We start from the raw sequence: 12965 nt of genomic DNA on the forward strand, positions 1-12965 counted from the left end.
TTTTTTTTTTGGCATGGCAATTGGGGTTAAGTGACTTGCCCAAGGTCACACAGCTAGTACACATGCCAAGTATCTGAGGCTGAATTTGAACTCAGGTCCTCCTGACTCCAGGGCCAGTGCTCTACTCACTGTGCTACCTAGCTGCCCCAAGAGATAGGTTTTGTACTCAGGCCTTATTCCCAGTCTAGCGGTTGCTCTTCGCTCCCTCTGCTACCCAGGTGCCCTTCTGGATGTTTCTTCACACACCTGCATGCATCTCTCTTTGAATACATGTTATATATTATTCACACATATTCATCGGATTGTTTCATATATATCCATTAATGCTTCTCCATGTGTGGAACACATATTTTCATATGTGCGATATATCAATTCATGTTAATTTCACATATATTCATTAGCATATATTTATCACTCATAAATTTGTGTTTTACCTGTCATGCATCTCTTTAGCCTTCATATATATTTCGCATGTACATTCCCATTCCCTCATGATTCACCTGTAGGCACTCATTCATGTTTCACATGTATCTTTGTATAGTTATCTGCGTAAGTATGCCTATGGGTCGGTTCTCATGTTTCACATGTTTGTAGCCATTCATTCAGAAGTCTCCATTCATATGTGTGTTTCATACATTACCATTCACTTTACGAATTTGCGTTTTCACATATGTTTATACTTGTCTCTATGCTTTGTTTACATGTTAAACTATATCTCACTTGTCTCTGTGTGTAGGAAATATACATGTGGATGTATAGCTGAAAAATAAGAATTTCGATAGCACTCTAAGGCTTGCAGGTTATTTTTCTTGGGTTAATTCTTTTGATCCTCAGAACAATACTGAGGCTGAGATACTTTAAAAACAGCTATGTATGCAGACAGATGAAAAAATATTTATTTTACTTGTTTATAGATAGGAAAAATGTATTTCTATGTAAGTAGAATTATTTATATATACACATTTATATTTATATATATCAGTAGATACATTTTTCTGTGTGAGAGAAAGAGAAGTCGAGAGTTAAAGTAGGTATGAGACAGCAGCTAGGTGGCCAGTGACTAGATAGCTAGACATGAAGTCAGGGAGGCCTGAGGTTACATCCTACTTCAGTTTGGCTCTGTGACCCTGGGCAGGCCACTTAACCTTTCTGATCCTCAGTTTACCCAGATGTTAAACGAGGATGATAATACTTCCCTGTCCCACTGGGTTGTTGTTAAGTTAAAATGACATGCGTGCCAAGTGTTTTACAAATATATAAATGTTAGTTTAGCAATGCTCATTTATTATCGTTGGTATCATCATATGCTGTCTCTCTAGCCAACAAACCATACTGCTGCCATGTGGTGGTTGGAGACCTAGCTTTGGAAATCCTGGATTCAAGTCATACCTCTACCCTGTGCTGTCTTTGGCACCTGGGCCAAGTTACTTTTTCTCACTGTAAGACTGTCTGCTGCCAGGCAGATAGAGCAAGTACACGCACATACACACACACACACACACACACACACAACACATGCACATGTATATGTATGTATGGCCACAGAGCTATCCTCGTATCCCTAATTTTGTTTTATTTTTAGTCCCGATTTGGTTTTTCATTAGTTTCAGGAATTCCTGTTGTGGAAACTCTCTGGTGCAGATCAGCAAGTCATCTCTAATCGATAGTGGGGCAGTGAGAGGTTAAGTGACTTACCCAGGGCCACACAGCTTGGATGAGGCTTGCTCCTAGCTGCACCTGGCTCTAAGGCCAGCCTCTAGCAGCTGAATTACACTTTTCTCTCATTGTATTTGTATACATCTCATTGTATGTATAGAACAATGAAGCTTTCTAGAATAACATTTAGGACCATTTGTTCCCACACCAAATGGCCCCAGACTTCATGCTTCTGTCCTCTCTATTGCTTTCAGCTGTTATTTGTTTCTGCTGTCAGCAGTGTGCCTGCTCTCCCTGAGCTGTGCTAAGTACTTCCCCGCCCCTATTTCCAGTGTTCTGCTCTAATCTGTTGAGTACTAATCACAACCCGTGACTAGGCGTGTTAGAATTATGAATAAAGTAAGAGGAAGTAAGCACTGAGTGTTAGCCTGAGGAGTTCTTATGAAAGCAGGTATTGTGATGCTCTTTTGAATGAATACTCAGAACCTTTTGTTGCTTCCTGTTTCTTAGCTAAGGGTAGCTAGGTGGCGCTATAGTGCAAAGAACACTGGGCGTGGAGTCAGGAAGACTTGGCTTCCTGAGTTCAAATCCTGTCTCAGACACTTCCCATCTGTGACCCTGAGCAGGTCACTTCACCCTGTCTGCCACGTTTTCCTCATCTGCAAAATAGATATAACAACACCTCCCAAGGTCCTTGTGAGGATCAAATGAGATAATGTTGGCAAAGCACCTAGCATAGTGCCTGGCACACAGTGGGCACCTAATGGATGCCTACTTCCTCCCTTCCCTCATTCTCCCCAACACCTCTTCAGGAAAAGTGTTCTAGGATGAGTCACATAGTCCAGCACTGGGCACTAATGTCTGTTATCTTTGTTTGTTTCACTATTATCACTGCCTATGTTTTCCTGGGTCTGCTTTCTTTGACCTGTATCAGTTCGTGCAGATCTTGCCTTGTTTCTCAGGCTTCCTTACATATGTCATTTTTTGGGCACAGCTTATTCAGTCATTCCCATGTACTTTGTCTCTCATTTTTTTGCTACTGCTATTTGTAAATATCCTTTGTTCAAACATTGTAGCTAATTAAATTTTTGAAAGTTTGGGTACGTGAGTGTTGCTGAAAACTCACATTGCATTTCTCTACAATGTCTTATAAGCAAGGCATCTCTGTAACATTTTGTTCCATCCAGAGCTTGCCTTTTCTGATTTTAGCATTAGGTGAAAGGGATCACTACTACTTCAGAATTCCTCTATAACCTCAGCCAGCTACCTAGATCTCATTTTCTAGAAAACCAATATTTACCCCTGTAAGAACCAACTTCTTTTCTTTATCCCTTCTTACCTGGCAGCAGGATTGGAGCAATACACACACACACACACACACACACACACACACACACACACACACACACACAACCATACACACAAAGACACACAATACATACGTGCTCACATCTTGTTGTGTGAGCACACTTCTAAAACTTTCTAAAGCCAGATGTTTACCCACACAATTCTTCTGTCTCCCATGTTGGAAGCTTAGTCATCTTAAAACCTCTGTATGTGTCACTGTTACAGGACACCCAAAGCTTTCTTTTGAAGCGTTTGGTAAAGACCCCAAATGCTTTAGAAAGACACTGTATCTTGAGTAAAGTTTAGTATTTCTTGTATTTTGTGCGGGTGGAACATGTGAGCAGTAGGTAGGTCAGCATCTTGGTTTTGGTTTATTGTGGACCGTCCCAAAGCATAACTAGAAATTAGTCATCTAGCAGTTCTTAGGCACGTTGTAGCTTTCTTTAAAAAATTAAAAATGGATGTGAATGTTTCTGGAGACTTTGCAGACTCTGCATGTACCTTGCTTCTACAGGGTTGAAAGAACTGTTGAGTGAGCATTCTTGGTACGATGTCCACCCACTAAGCATCGTTAAATAATCCATTTGTCGTCCCGTCCCCCCCCACCTTTTTTTTTTTTTTTTTTTTTTTTTTTTTTTTAGCAAAGTACGTGGATTCAAAGCTCCGTGCAGGTAACAAAGAAGCTACAGATGAAGAACTTGAGAAAATGTTGGACAAGATCATGATTATATTTCGGTTCATTTACGGTGAGTGATTCTGAACTGTGGGAACTTTTCCCCCTCCAATTAAAACTAGGTACTCCACAGAAAAGCTGTGTGTATTCTGGTGGGAAAAGTAAGTTGGGGAGGCAGAGCTAAGGGTCTTATTCCTGTAGTTGAATTCATCAGGCTGACTTAGACTCATTATGGAACTGTCTCGTACTTTCGTTTTAACCTTCTAACAAGGATTGTTGGTTGCAAGCTACTTGAACCAAGTAGGAGGTTGTTGGTAAATGGCCACTAGGCAATGTCTTTTTGGAACTTTCACTGCTCTTTTCATTTTGATCCTTATGTTAATATATACCTTATTAGTAGCAGGCACAGTCTAGCTGTTGTATTAGCCTGAACGTAAACCTCACTCTTTCTTTAAATCTGGCCTATGTAAACTTGAGTGTGGCCTATAATTAAAGTTATTCTTTAGTATATGTCATTATATTTTTTTTCCTTTTCCCATCAGTCTTTTAGGAGTGAGGACTGTGTTCAGACCAATGTCACATGTCCAGTGGAGTAACTAGACCTTTGGGCCTATAAAATTTAGTAGGAGAACGGATCTTAGTGTTCATCCAGTCCCCCTTCCTCCTCTTGCAGAAGAGAAAGTGAGTCCCAGCCCAGGGAGGGGGCTGGCCCAGGGTCACACATAAAGTAAATAGAAAAGCTAAGATTTGAACTCTGGGGCTAGACTCGAAATCCAGTGTTTTATCAGAATAACTTTTGAATAATGTAGTTGTGATACATTGTGGTTAATGATATTATTAGTGAAAATTTTATTAGGTTTTCTCATTGCATGGTCTTGTTTGTTTTGTTTTTAAATGTTGCAGGGAAAGATGTCTTTGAAGCCTTTTATAAGAAGGATTTAGCCAAGAGACTGTTGGTTGGAAAGAGTGCATCAGTAGATGCTGAGAAGTCAATGCTTTCCAAACTCAAGCATGGTACAGTTCTCACTCTCTTGATGTTTCTCCTCATATTTTCGTGGGATTCCAGTGGAAAAATCCCAGTTGGGCTTTTCTGTAGTTTCAGTTTTGTACCTTTCTGTAAATTGTGCAATTTTTCCTGCCATTTTTTAGTTTAATTTCTTAAGCAATTGGGATTAATGAAAAATGAAATGAGATGTACAAGTCTTATGACATTTTTTGCCAATCTAAGACAAATACGCTCTTGTATTTAAGGTAGGATGGGAGGCATGGATATGTATAGTATTTTAGATTGCTTTAAGCTGTCCTACTTTATTGATTGTCCAAATATGAGATAAAGTCACTTTGGGATCGAGAATTTGGACTTTGCATTTATGATTGGGGTATTGGGTTTTGAGTTTATATTTCTTTTAACTTTTAAGAACACATCATGGATATTTTATGGTAACGTACCTTCTGAGCTAGAAATTCTTCATTCTTAAAACTCTTGTCATACATTGTGCATAGTATAATGTTTCTCCCCTAGAATGTGGAGCTGCGTTCACCAGCAAACTGGAAGGAATGTTCAAAGACATGGAGCTGTCGAAAGACATCATGGTTCAGTTCAAACAGGTAGTTCATAGTGGCCCCACAGCTAAACAGCATCTTCTTCATTCTATGTGTGGTTCATGGTGGGGATCAGGAGAAAAAAGGTTTGAGACAAGAAGCATTTCAAACTTACCTATAATCACAGAAAAGAACAAATGAAGAGGGAGAGACATTCAGCATGCTTGGAGAGCTTTTAGGGTCATTGCAAATCAGCCTGCGTTAAGGGGGAGTAGACCAAAAGCCTTGCTGAAGACCTGGAGGGGAGTGGGAGAGGAGCAGTTGAAAATGGGAACAGTTGCAAGACAAGTTTAATTGGTTCTATCGATGCTGAATTTGAAGTTTATAATAATGTGACATGAAACATAAAAGCGCATTATAGGATGGCACCTAACATTACCATTTGTTAAATCGAAATGATCCTGGGTAAAGCCATGGTTTGATAAACGCATGGTAAAGCATCCTGTAAAATTTTGTGATAGTTGGTGCTGCTTCTCTTTGGCATCCTTACACACATCTTGTTCATTTGGGCCCTGTTGGAAAGGAAACTGTCTTTATGATTCTATGATAATTTTCATATGATTAAGGTGAGGAGTGGTGGTTGCTATTTCTAAAGGATCGAATTGGAATTTCTTTTTGCAGGGGAGGCGAGGCAAACGGGATTAAGTGACTTGCCCAGGTCACATAGCTAGTAAGTGACTGAGGCTGGATTTAAACTCGAGTCCTTCTGACTCCAGGGCCAGTGCTCTATCCGCTATAGCTCCACCCGGCTTCCCCTTGGAATCTCTTAAACGAACCACTATTATAAAATATAAATATGCTTTAAGAAAGGATTTACACATCTTTTTCTCATGAAATTTCATTGTGTGTTGATCTTATAGTATATACAAAACCAAAATTTTCCTGGGAGCATTGAATTAACCGTGAATATCTTGACAATGGGTTATTGGCCGACGTATGTGCCTATGGAGGTTCACTTACCAACTGAGGTAAGTCATTGGATAGAACTTAAATGTTGGAGTACCTCAGAATACATAGGATTTGGAGCTGGAAGGAGCTTTGGGGGTCGTTTAGTCCAGTCAGTCCATTCCTTTCCTTTTGTAGTAGAGGAATTTGAGACCCGAAAAGGTTTCCAAGCCTAATTCGTGTGTGTGTGTGTGTGTGTGTGTGTGTGTGTGTAGCTATAAGATTTCTTGTTTTTCACTAGCGATACCGGCACCAAATATAAACTGTGTATTCTTACACCATCATGTTAATGTCTTTTTGCTTAGTTCATTTCTTGGGAGTATGGCTGATGATGTCAGTTGTGTGTCTAGTCCCTTTTAGGCTCCATTCCTTACTCAGATTATTCCCTTCCCCAGCCATGCACCCATTTCCAGACAGCTGGCTCACAAAGGTGTGTCATGGTGGTAGCTAGATTGGATAGTGTTCCATCATTGCTTAGAAAACATCTCAAACTTCATGTCCTTCTAATGGTAGACACACATACACCCAATAAACTTTCGGTTACATATTTTAAAGGATGGTAAATGCAGTATATGAAGACAGGCCTTAATTAAAGTTTTTTTTTCATTTCTTTAGATGGTGAGACTTCAGGAGATTTTCAAGACTTTTTATTTGGGCAAACACAGTGGGAGGAAGCTTCAGTGGCAGTCAACTCTAGGACATTGTGTACTGAAAGCAGAATTTAAAGAGGCAAGTGGATGCTCCCAGAGTTTTTTTTGAATCTTCCTCATGTCTACTTAATCATTCTTTTTTGCCAGGAGCATTTAAAAAAAAATCCAGCCCTTTTCTTTTTTGTCCATTTATCTGAAATAGCTCCACAATATGGTGATGCCTTTTCACTCTATTCTTATAGTAATGTGGGGTTTTCTGTTATTCTAGACCAATTTCATCTGTGTAGCAAACTCCCTCCACCAGTGCAGGTCAGCAGCTGTGTGTAACTGAAGTTTTGTAAGAGTTGTTGCCTGGGGCACTGAAAAATTAAAAGACTCGGCCCAGGGTCAGACACCCAGTATATGTCAGAGGCAGAACTTGAACCCAGGTCCCCTTTCACCCTCTGTTCACTAGGCCATGTTGTCTCTCATAGTAACGTTTAAGCCCTGTCTTTATTCAGCAGGGGAAAAAGGAACTCCAGGTGTCTCTTTTCCAAACTCTGGTGCTGCTAATGTTTAACGAAGGTGAAGAATTCAGTTTGGAAGACATCAAGCAAGCAACAGGAATAGGTTTGTACTGAATTTGTCAACCATCGGCTTAATGCTCAGTATTATACTGTAGGGCCTGGCTGCCCTCAAGAATTTCTGAGGCAAGGAGAACAGTGATTTCAGAACCATTACACATGATACTGCTTCTCAGCACAATAGGTATCTTTTGATGGATTTGTGATCTCACCAGTGGTATTCCTACCACAATGTAGATAACAACCAGCTGTTCTCATATTCCTGTCTATGTTCTTCCATAAATCCTTCATGGAGAAGCGAATCAAGGCTTGGCGGGCCTTTCTCTTGGTTGTTGAGTATGTTGTGGCTCCCAGTGCCACAGTCAGATCATCTGGTATCTTCACCCTTTTTTGTCTGCCTGGCCCCCACCTCTTTCTCCTCTCATCCGTGTCCTTGATGATGTGTTTTACACCTCTTGTCATGCACGCCATTTTTGTATGAGTAGGCTGCAGGATCGTAAGGTGTCTCTACATTGCCCTTTGGATCTCCAGTGATTTTAGTTCTTCCGAGACTGGTGTTCATGATTTGCAGAAGTCATATAGTAGTAAATGGGAGTATGTTTAGTATTGAGAAGATGGGCTTTTATAGTCAGAAGCAGCCTGAGATCATGGGAAAGCACTGCACATTTTCTCAAATGCCATTCTGTCTGCTCTTCTCTTTCTACTCATTTCTGGGGCCCATCCAAATAATGTCATTCTTCATTTATTTTTTCACACTGTATGGAGAAAAAAAAATGAGTGGCCATGGCTAGTGAGGAACTTTTGCTGTTTTCTGGGGCTTGGTGTAGTCAGCAAAGTGTCCTCTGCAAATAAGACGTGGAGACCCTCACAATCTAAAGCAAATTCATTTTTCATTTGGACTTTGTACAAGGCATCTCCTATGACAGTGGTGAGAACACCTTTGATAAACGTGTCTCCCTGTTTGGGGCTCTCAGCATCATTAACTAGGGGATTCTGGAACGAGGTTATCTCAGTGGTTGTATCTGTCAAGGAATTTAGTATGATTTATGGTTGTTGGATTGGAGACTTGATGGATACATAACAAAGTGGGATCTTAGGTTCTTTACACCTTAGTTAAGTCTGTGATCCTGGAGACATTTTCTACAGAGAATTGTCTGTGAAGCAGGTTTGTTCCTGTTCACTGTGTTTTTCTTAAAGATACCCATGAGATGTGTAAGGACTATCCTCAAAAGTATTATAGACATGGAAAAGTAAACATGTGGGTCACTAGTTGCCGATTTCTTCTCCGTTCTCGTTCTTGGAGGTAATGATATGATCTGTACACTTTCCTGTTCTTTCGGAAGCAAGAGGGTGAAAATTTGATCCCTGAGTGCCTTTTGAGTTTTATCATTTCCAACCTGGATTTCTTTCCCTATTTTTTCTCTTTCCATATTTGGTTAGTTCCAGCTGCTCTTCTCGGCTTGGTTTTGTTGTGTGTCATTTCTGCTTTCTCACATAGCCTATTGAGTGCTGAAGAGTTAGAGTATTCAAAGGTCCTTTCACCATCATCAACGATGAGAATAAATCACTATAGAAACACTGGCTGATCTATCCCATTTGGGGTCTATTTGTTTTGCTCCTTTTACTTCGGCTCATGAGTGTCCTTGAGCTGATTTGGTGTAGTTGGGTCTTAGAGTTGGCTAACTGCTTCTTGCAGCTTGTATAAGGTGTTATTTGGAGTTTGCAATTTTCCTCCATCATGTTTTGCAGAGGAGCTTTTACTTTCCAGTGTTTGTTGGCTGGGTCACTTTCTGGGCTCTTTTGGCCTCCTCTTTGTGACAGTTATTTTACATCATTTAAACTTCTCTAAATGTCAGTCTCAGTACTTTTGTCTGCTTTTCAGAGTCAACAGCTTATTTAAAAAGCTTGTGTTGGAAGTGTTGTAATTGCATGCATTTTCTTCTCATCGTTACTTTTCTAATTCAGTGTTAATACATCTTGTTTTGACACAACAGACACCTCCCGATGAACACCCAAATCACACCATTCCCCCACCCCCAATTTTATTCCCTGAAAACCACCTAATTAGTGTGGCTGTGACTCATATAGTACATGGCACTTTCTTCATTCCTCTTCTTCATTCCTCACTTGTTAACAGAAAGAAAGAAAGAAATGCACTGTATCATTGATAGGATAGCACCTGCATTGTCTTATTTTTGTTGCCTGTTAGTGTTGTCCTGCAGGAGCTGGTCTATATTGGTAGAAGGAATTTCTTCACTTGGCTGGCAGTTCTCCATACCAGTGAAATCACAAATCTGCTCTAAACAAAACAACACTCCTTTCATATTGTGATAGTTTGGGTGCTCCTTTCTTTACTCTTCATCACTCCACATATTTACGTTTTCACATGATTCTTGGATTTCTTCACATTTGTCATCACTTAACAACATAGACTGTAGTTTGTTCCCCATTTGTTAGGTGCATCTTTTATTTTCAGTTTTTTATCACAAATAATGCTTTTATTGACTCTTTTGGTATGTAAGGGTCTTCTCTTGTTTTGAATCACCTCATTTGGGTATCATCTAACCTAGTATTAATTTTGATCTTTGAAGCACATGATCAGACTTGACTGTGTACAGAAGCTGATTCTGAGTTCCACATTAGTCACCATGTAATCCCTAACAGTTGAGATGCTCCATTTCATTTTCTGTTATTGAAGGAACTTATAATGTTCTTGGTAGAATCTCTCTACTTTTTCATCCTCTGCATCAGATGTGGTCTGTAAGATGCACCTGTCTTCAAAGTACTGCAAGTTTGCCAAATGACCCAAATCTAATCCAGGTGTGCTCCTTGGCCAGATGCTGATTTGACCTGAGGATTTGCTCCTGGAAGGCACCAATCAAAGCAGGGAGGGGATTTTGTTCCTGTCCAAGAGTTGGTTGGGCCAACTTTGTGGCTAGGCTGTATGTAGTTGAGAAATAGTGTTGGGTAAGTAGATAGATAGGCAAGGGAATGTTTTGACTTGCTATGGTAGGCATTTGGCGTTTGAAATGCCAACCTTTGAAACAAAAAATGGCAGATTAGTTTTACTGGGGAAAAGAGAAGAGATGCAACCTAGTAAGATGCTGTTTTCAGGTCTAAGATGATGAGTGTCAGTTGCAGATGTTGTAGAACTAATGAAGAAGGAGCATTTTGAAGGAAGAAAGCTTAATGCTTGTTGGCAGATTGTAATGGGATTGTAAAAGAAGAAGGAAGAGGTTAAAGTCATTGGAAACAGAGGGCTGGAAGATAGAATTTGATGGTCCTGGGCAAGATTCAGTTCAAGTGGCACAGTGCAAGGCACTGAGCGTACATACAGAGACAATGAGAAACATGCTTATCTGGTGATGCATGTTTCCAGGCAGAAGCAAAGGAACCAGGAGAAGGAGATAAAGAAGGTCTTAAGGGGTAATCGAAGGGCTAGATTGCCAGAGGAGGGGAGAGAGGGGATGGAATTGGGGGTTTAAGTGGAAAGGCCAGCCTTGACAAGAAGAAGCTCCTGTTTGTCAGAGCCTGGAATAAATGAGGGAGAAGAGGAATGGTGAGGTGGGGTTTGAAATGGAAAATAGAGAATGGATAGGGTTTTTTTTCCTAATTAGATAAGAGCTCTTTACCTGAGAGGGAGGCTTGAGAAGAGTTTTAGAGTAGCTTTTTTCAATGAGGGAAAAATAGATTACCTTGCATCAATTAAGAGCAGCTGAGATTCGAAAAGGTAATTCTGTAGTGGACCTGGTCATCTCAGTTGCCATTTCCTCTCATAGTAGGTACTTAGCAGCCTTTGAGTAAGAGCTGAGAAGGCAGAGATGGTAGGGGTAATCCAGGGTTGGCCTTTGGCAAGGCGTAATCAGTAGGAGAATAGGGAGACGAGATTCAAAGGTTGAGGACAGCGTCGAGCTAAATGGGTTGACCATGAGGTCTAGACTTCAAAGGGTGGGAGACAAGGCTGGGGTAGCAGGGTGGGGTGGAATGGCTGGTCATCACAGGAAGGAGGCCAAAAACAGGTTTCAGAGAAATGAGGCAGAGGTAAGAGACGGCAGGTTAGCAAGTTATGGGCAGGTAGTTTCTCTCTGAAGTTAGGGTGTGAACTGTTGATTTGACGGTCATCTCCACTGAGCTATTCACTGAAGCCACAAGAACAGGAGGAAGACTGAGAACAGGCCCTTCGTTGGCTATGCCCAAAGAGGACATCATTTGATAACATCCAAGAGCAATTCCAGTAATAATCATAATTCATTTCTGTAGCGCTTTAAGGTTTAGAAACTGCTTTCCTTGCAACAATCCTGTGAGGTAAGTAGTGAGAGTATTCTTAACCCTCTTGTACAGATTAACCAAGTTTAAGTAATGTGCCCTTGGTCTGTCCAACAGCTAGTAAGTGTCAGAAGCAGAATTTAAATTGAGCTCTTTCCTGATTCCATATTCAGGGTTCTTTGTACAGTGTAACACTAGTGGAGGGATGGGAACAGGAGCCAGATCCCATATTAAATGTGCTCTCTGCACTTTGGTTGGAGATGTGGGGGAACTCTGGGTGTAGCATATTGCACCCACTAGATAGTGCCAATGTCTGGGGTGGTTCTGCTGAACTGGTTTTTTGTTTTGTTTTGACCTTTGTTGCAAGGGAAGACTGGGAGTTAGGGTAGAGGTAGTTAGTGCTTGTGAGATGGAACAAAAGTGCCTTAGAAAACATCCCCCGGCCCCTTCTTAAAAATTTATCGTACTTTTTTATGTCTGTGAACAAAGGACCTGCATCCTAAACCATTGTTTCTTCTTCAGAGGATGGAGAATTGAGGAGAACACTCCAGTCGTTAGCCTGTGGCAAAGCTAGAGTTCTGGCGAAAAATCCAAAGGGCAAAGATGTGGAAGACGGTGATAAATTTACCTGCAATGATGACTTCAGACACAAGCTCTTCAGGATAAAAATCAATCAAATCCAGATGAAAGAAACGGTATTTTCTTCTCTCTGTTTTGTAATGTCTCTTGCCTCTCCTTGACGCTTTTAAGATTAACTCTGTGTCCTACCACTCTTTTACTGAGATCACATCTTGATCTATTAGAGTGACTAGTACTTTGAGGAAGAATCTACTGAGTTAGATGAGCTTCAGTTGTGATCATCTTTGTGAACAAAGAAAAAGTTGTGATCATAGCATCAATTTGAAACTCCCAGGACCTTTTAGTTTAGAATACCACTTTTCTACTTAATGTCTTTGGGATTAGGCAAGCATTGTCTACGAAAGGGTCCCTTCTGCTATGGATGTTTGGATATATGACACATCTTGGAAATATTCTGTCTGTATCCTTTCTGGAGTTTTCCCAGAAACCTTGTACTCCTCAGCTCAGGTTCCCTCTGTTAAATGTCTAGGAATCAAACCAATTTAACTACTGACAGCTCTTGGTCCTTCTGAATCTAAGTCTGGAATAACTGTAGTGAGTTTGTGCATGGATGAGTGGCTGAGAAGGGTGTTCCTGACACAAAGGTCAGAGGTGCAAACCATAGCCAGATGACTCAGTTAACTT

General features: G+C 40.6%; 1 protein-coding gene across 2 annotated transcripts in view; it reads left to right on the top strand.

The window, feature by feature from the left end:
* CUL4B (cullin 4B) overlaps positions 1 to 12965 on the top strand; it is a 45254-nt gene that overhangs the window by 26442 nt on the left and 5847 nt on the right. Inside the window, exons 13-19 of one of the 2 annotated variants that reach the window (XM_036739918.1) lie at positions 3645 to 3749; positions 4580 to 4690; positions 5199 to 5284; positions 6139 to 6246; positions 6839 to 6952; positions 7374 to 7482; positions 12225 to 12397. In XM_036739918.1, the coding sequence (XP_036595813.1) occupies positions 3645 to 3749; positions 4580 to 4690; positions 5199 to 5284; positions 6139 to 6246; positions 6839 to 6952; positions 7374 to 7482; positions 12225 to 12397 (806 nt within the window). The remainder of the gene's footprint in view (positions 1 to 3644; positions 3750 to 4579; positions 4691 to 5198; positions 5285 to 6138; positions 6247 to 6838; positions 6953 to 7373; positions 7483 to 12224; positions 12398 to 12965) is intronic. The other variant, XM_036739919.1, reaches the window with a different exon arrangement.

The sequence above is a fragment of the Trichosurus vulpecula genome, chromosome X, assembly GCF_011100635.1.
Source record: "Trichosurus vulpecula isolate mTriVul1 chromosome X, mTriVul1.pri, whole genome shotgun sequence".
NCBI classification, from domain to species: Eukaryota; Metazoa; Chordata; class Mammalia; order Diprotodontia; family Phalangeridae; genus Trichosurus; species Trichosurus vulpecula.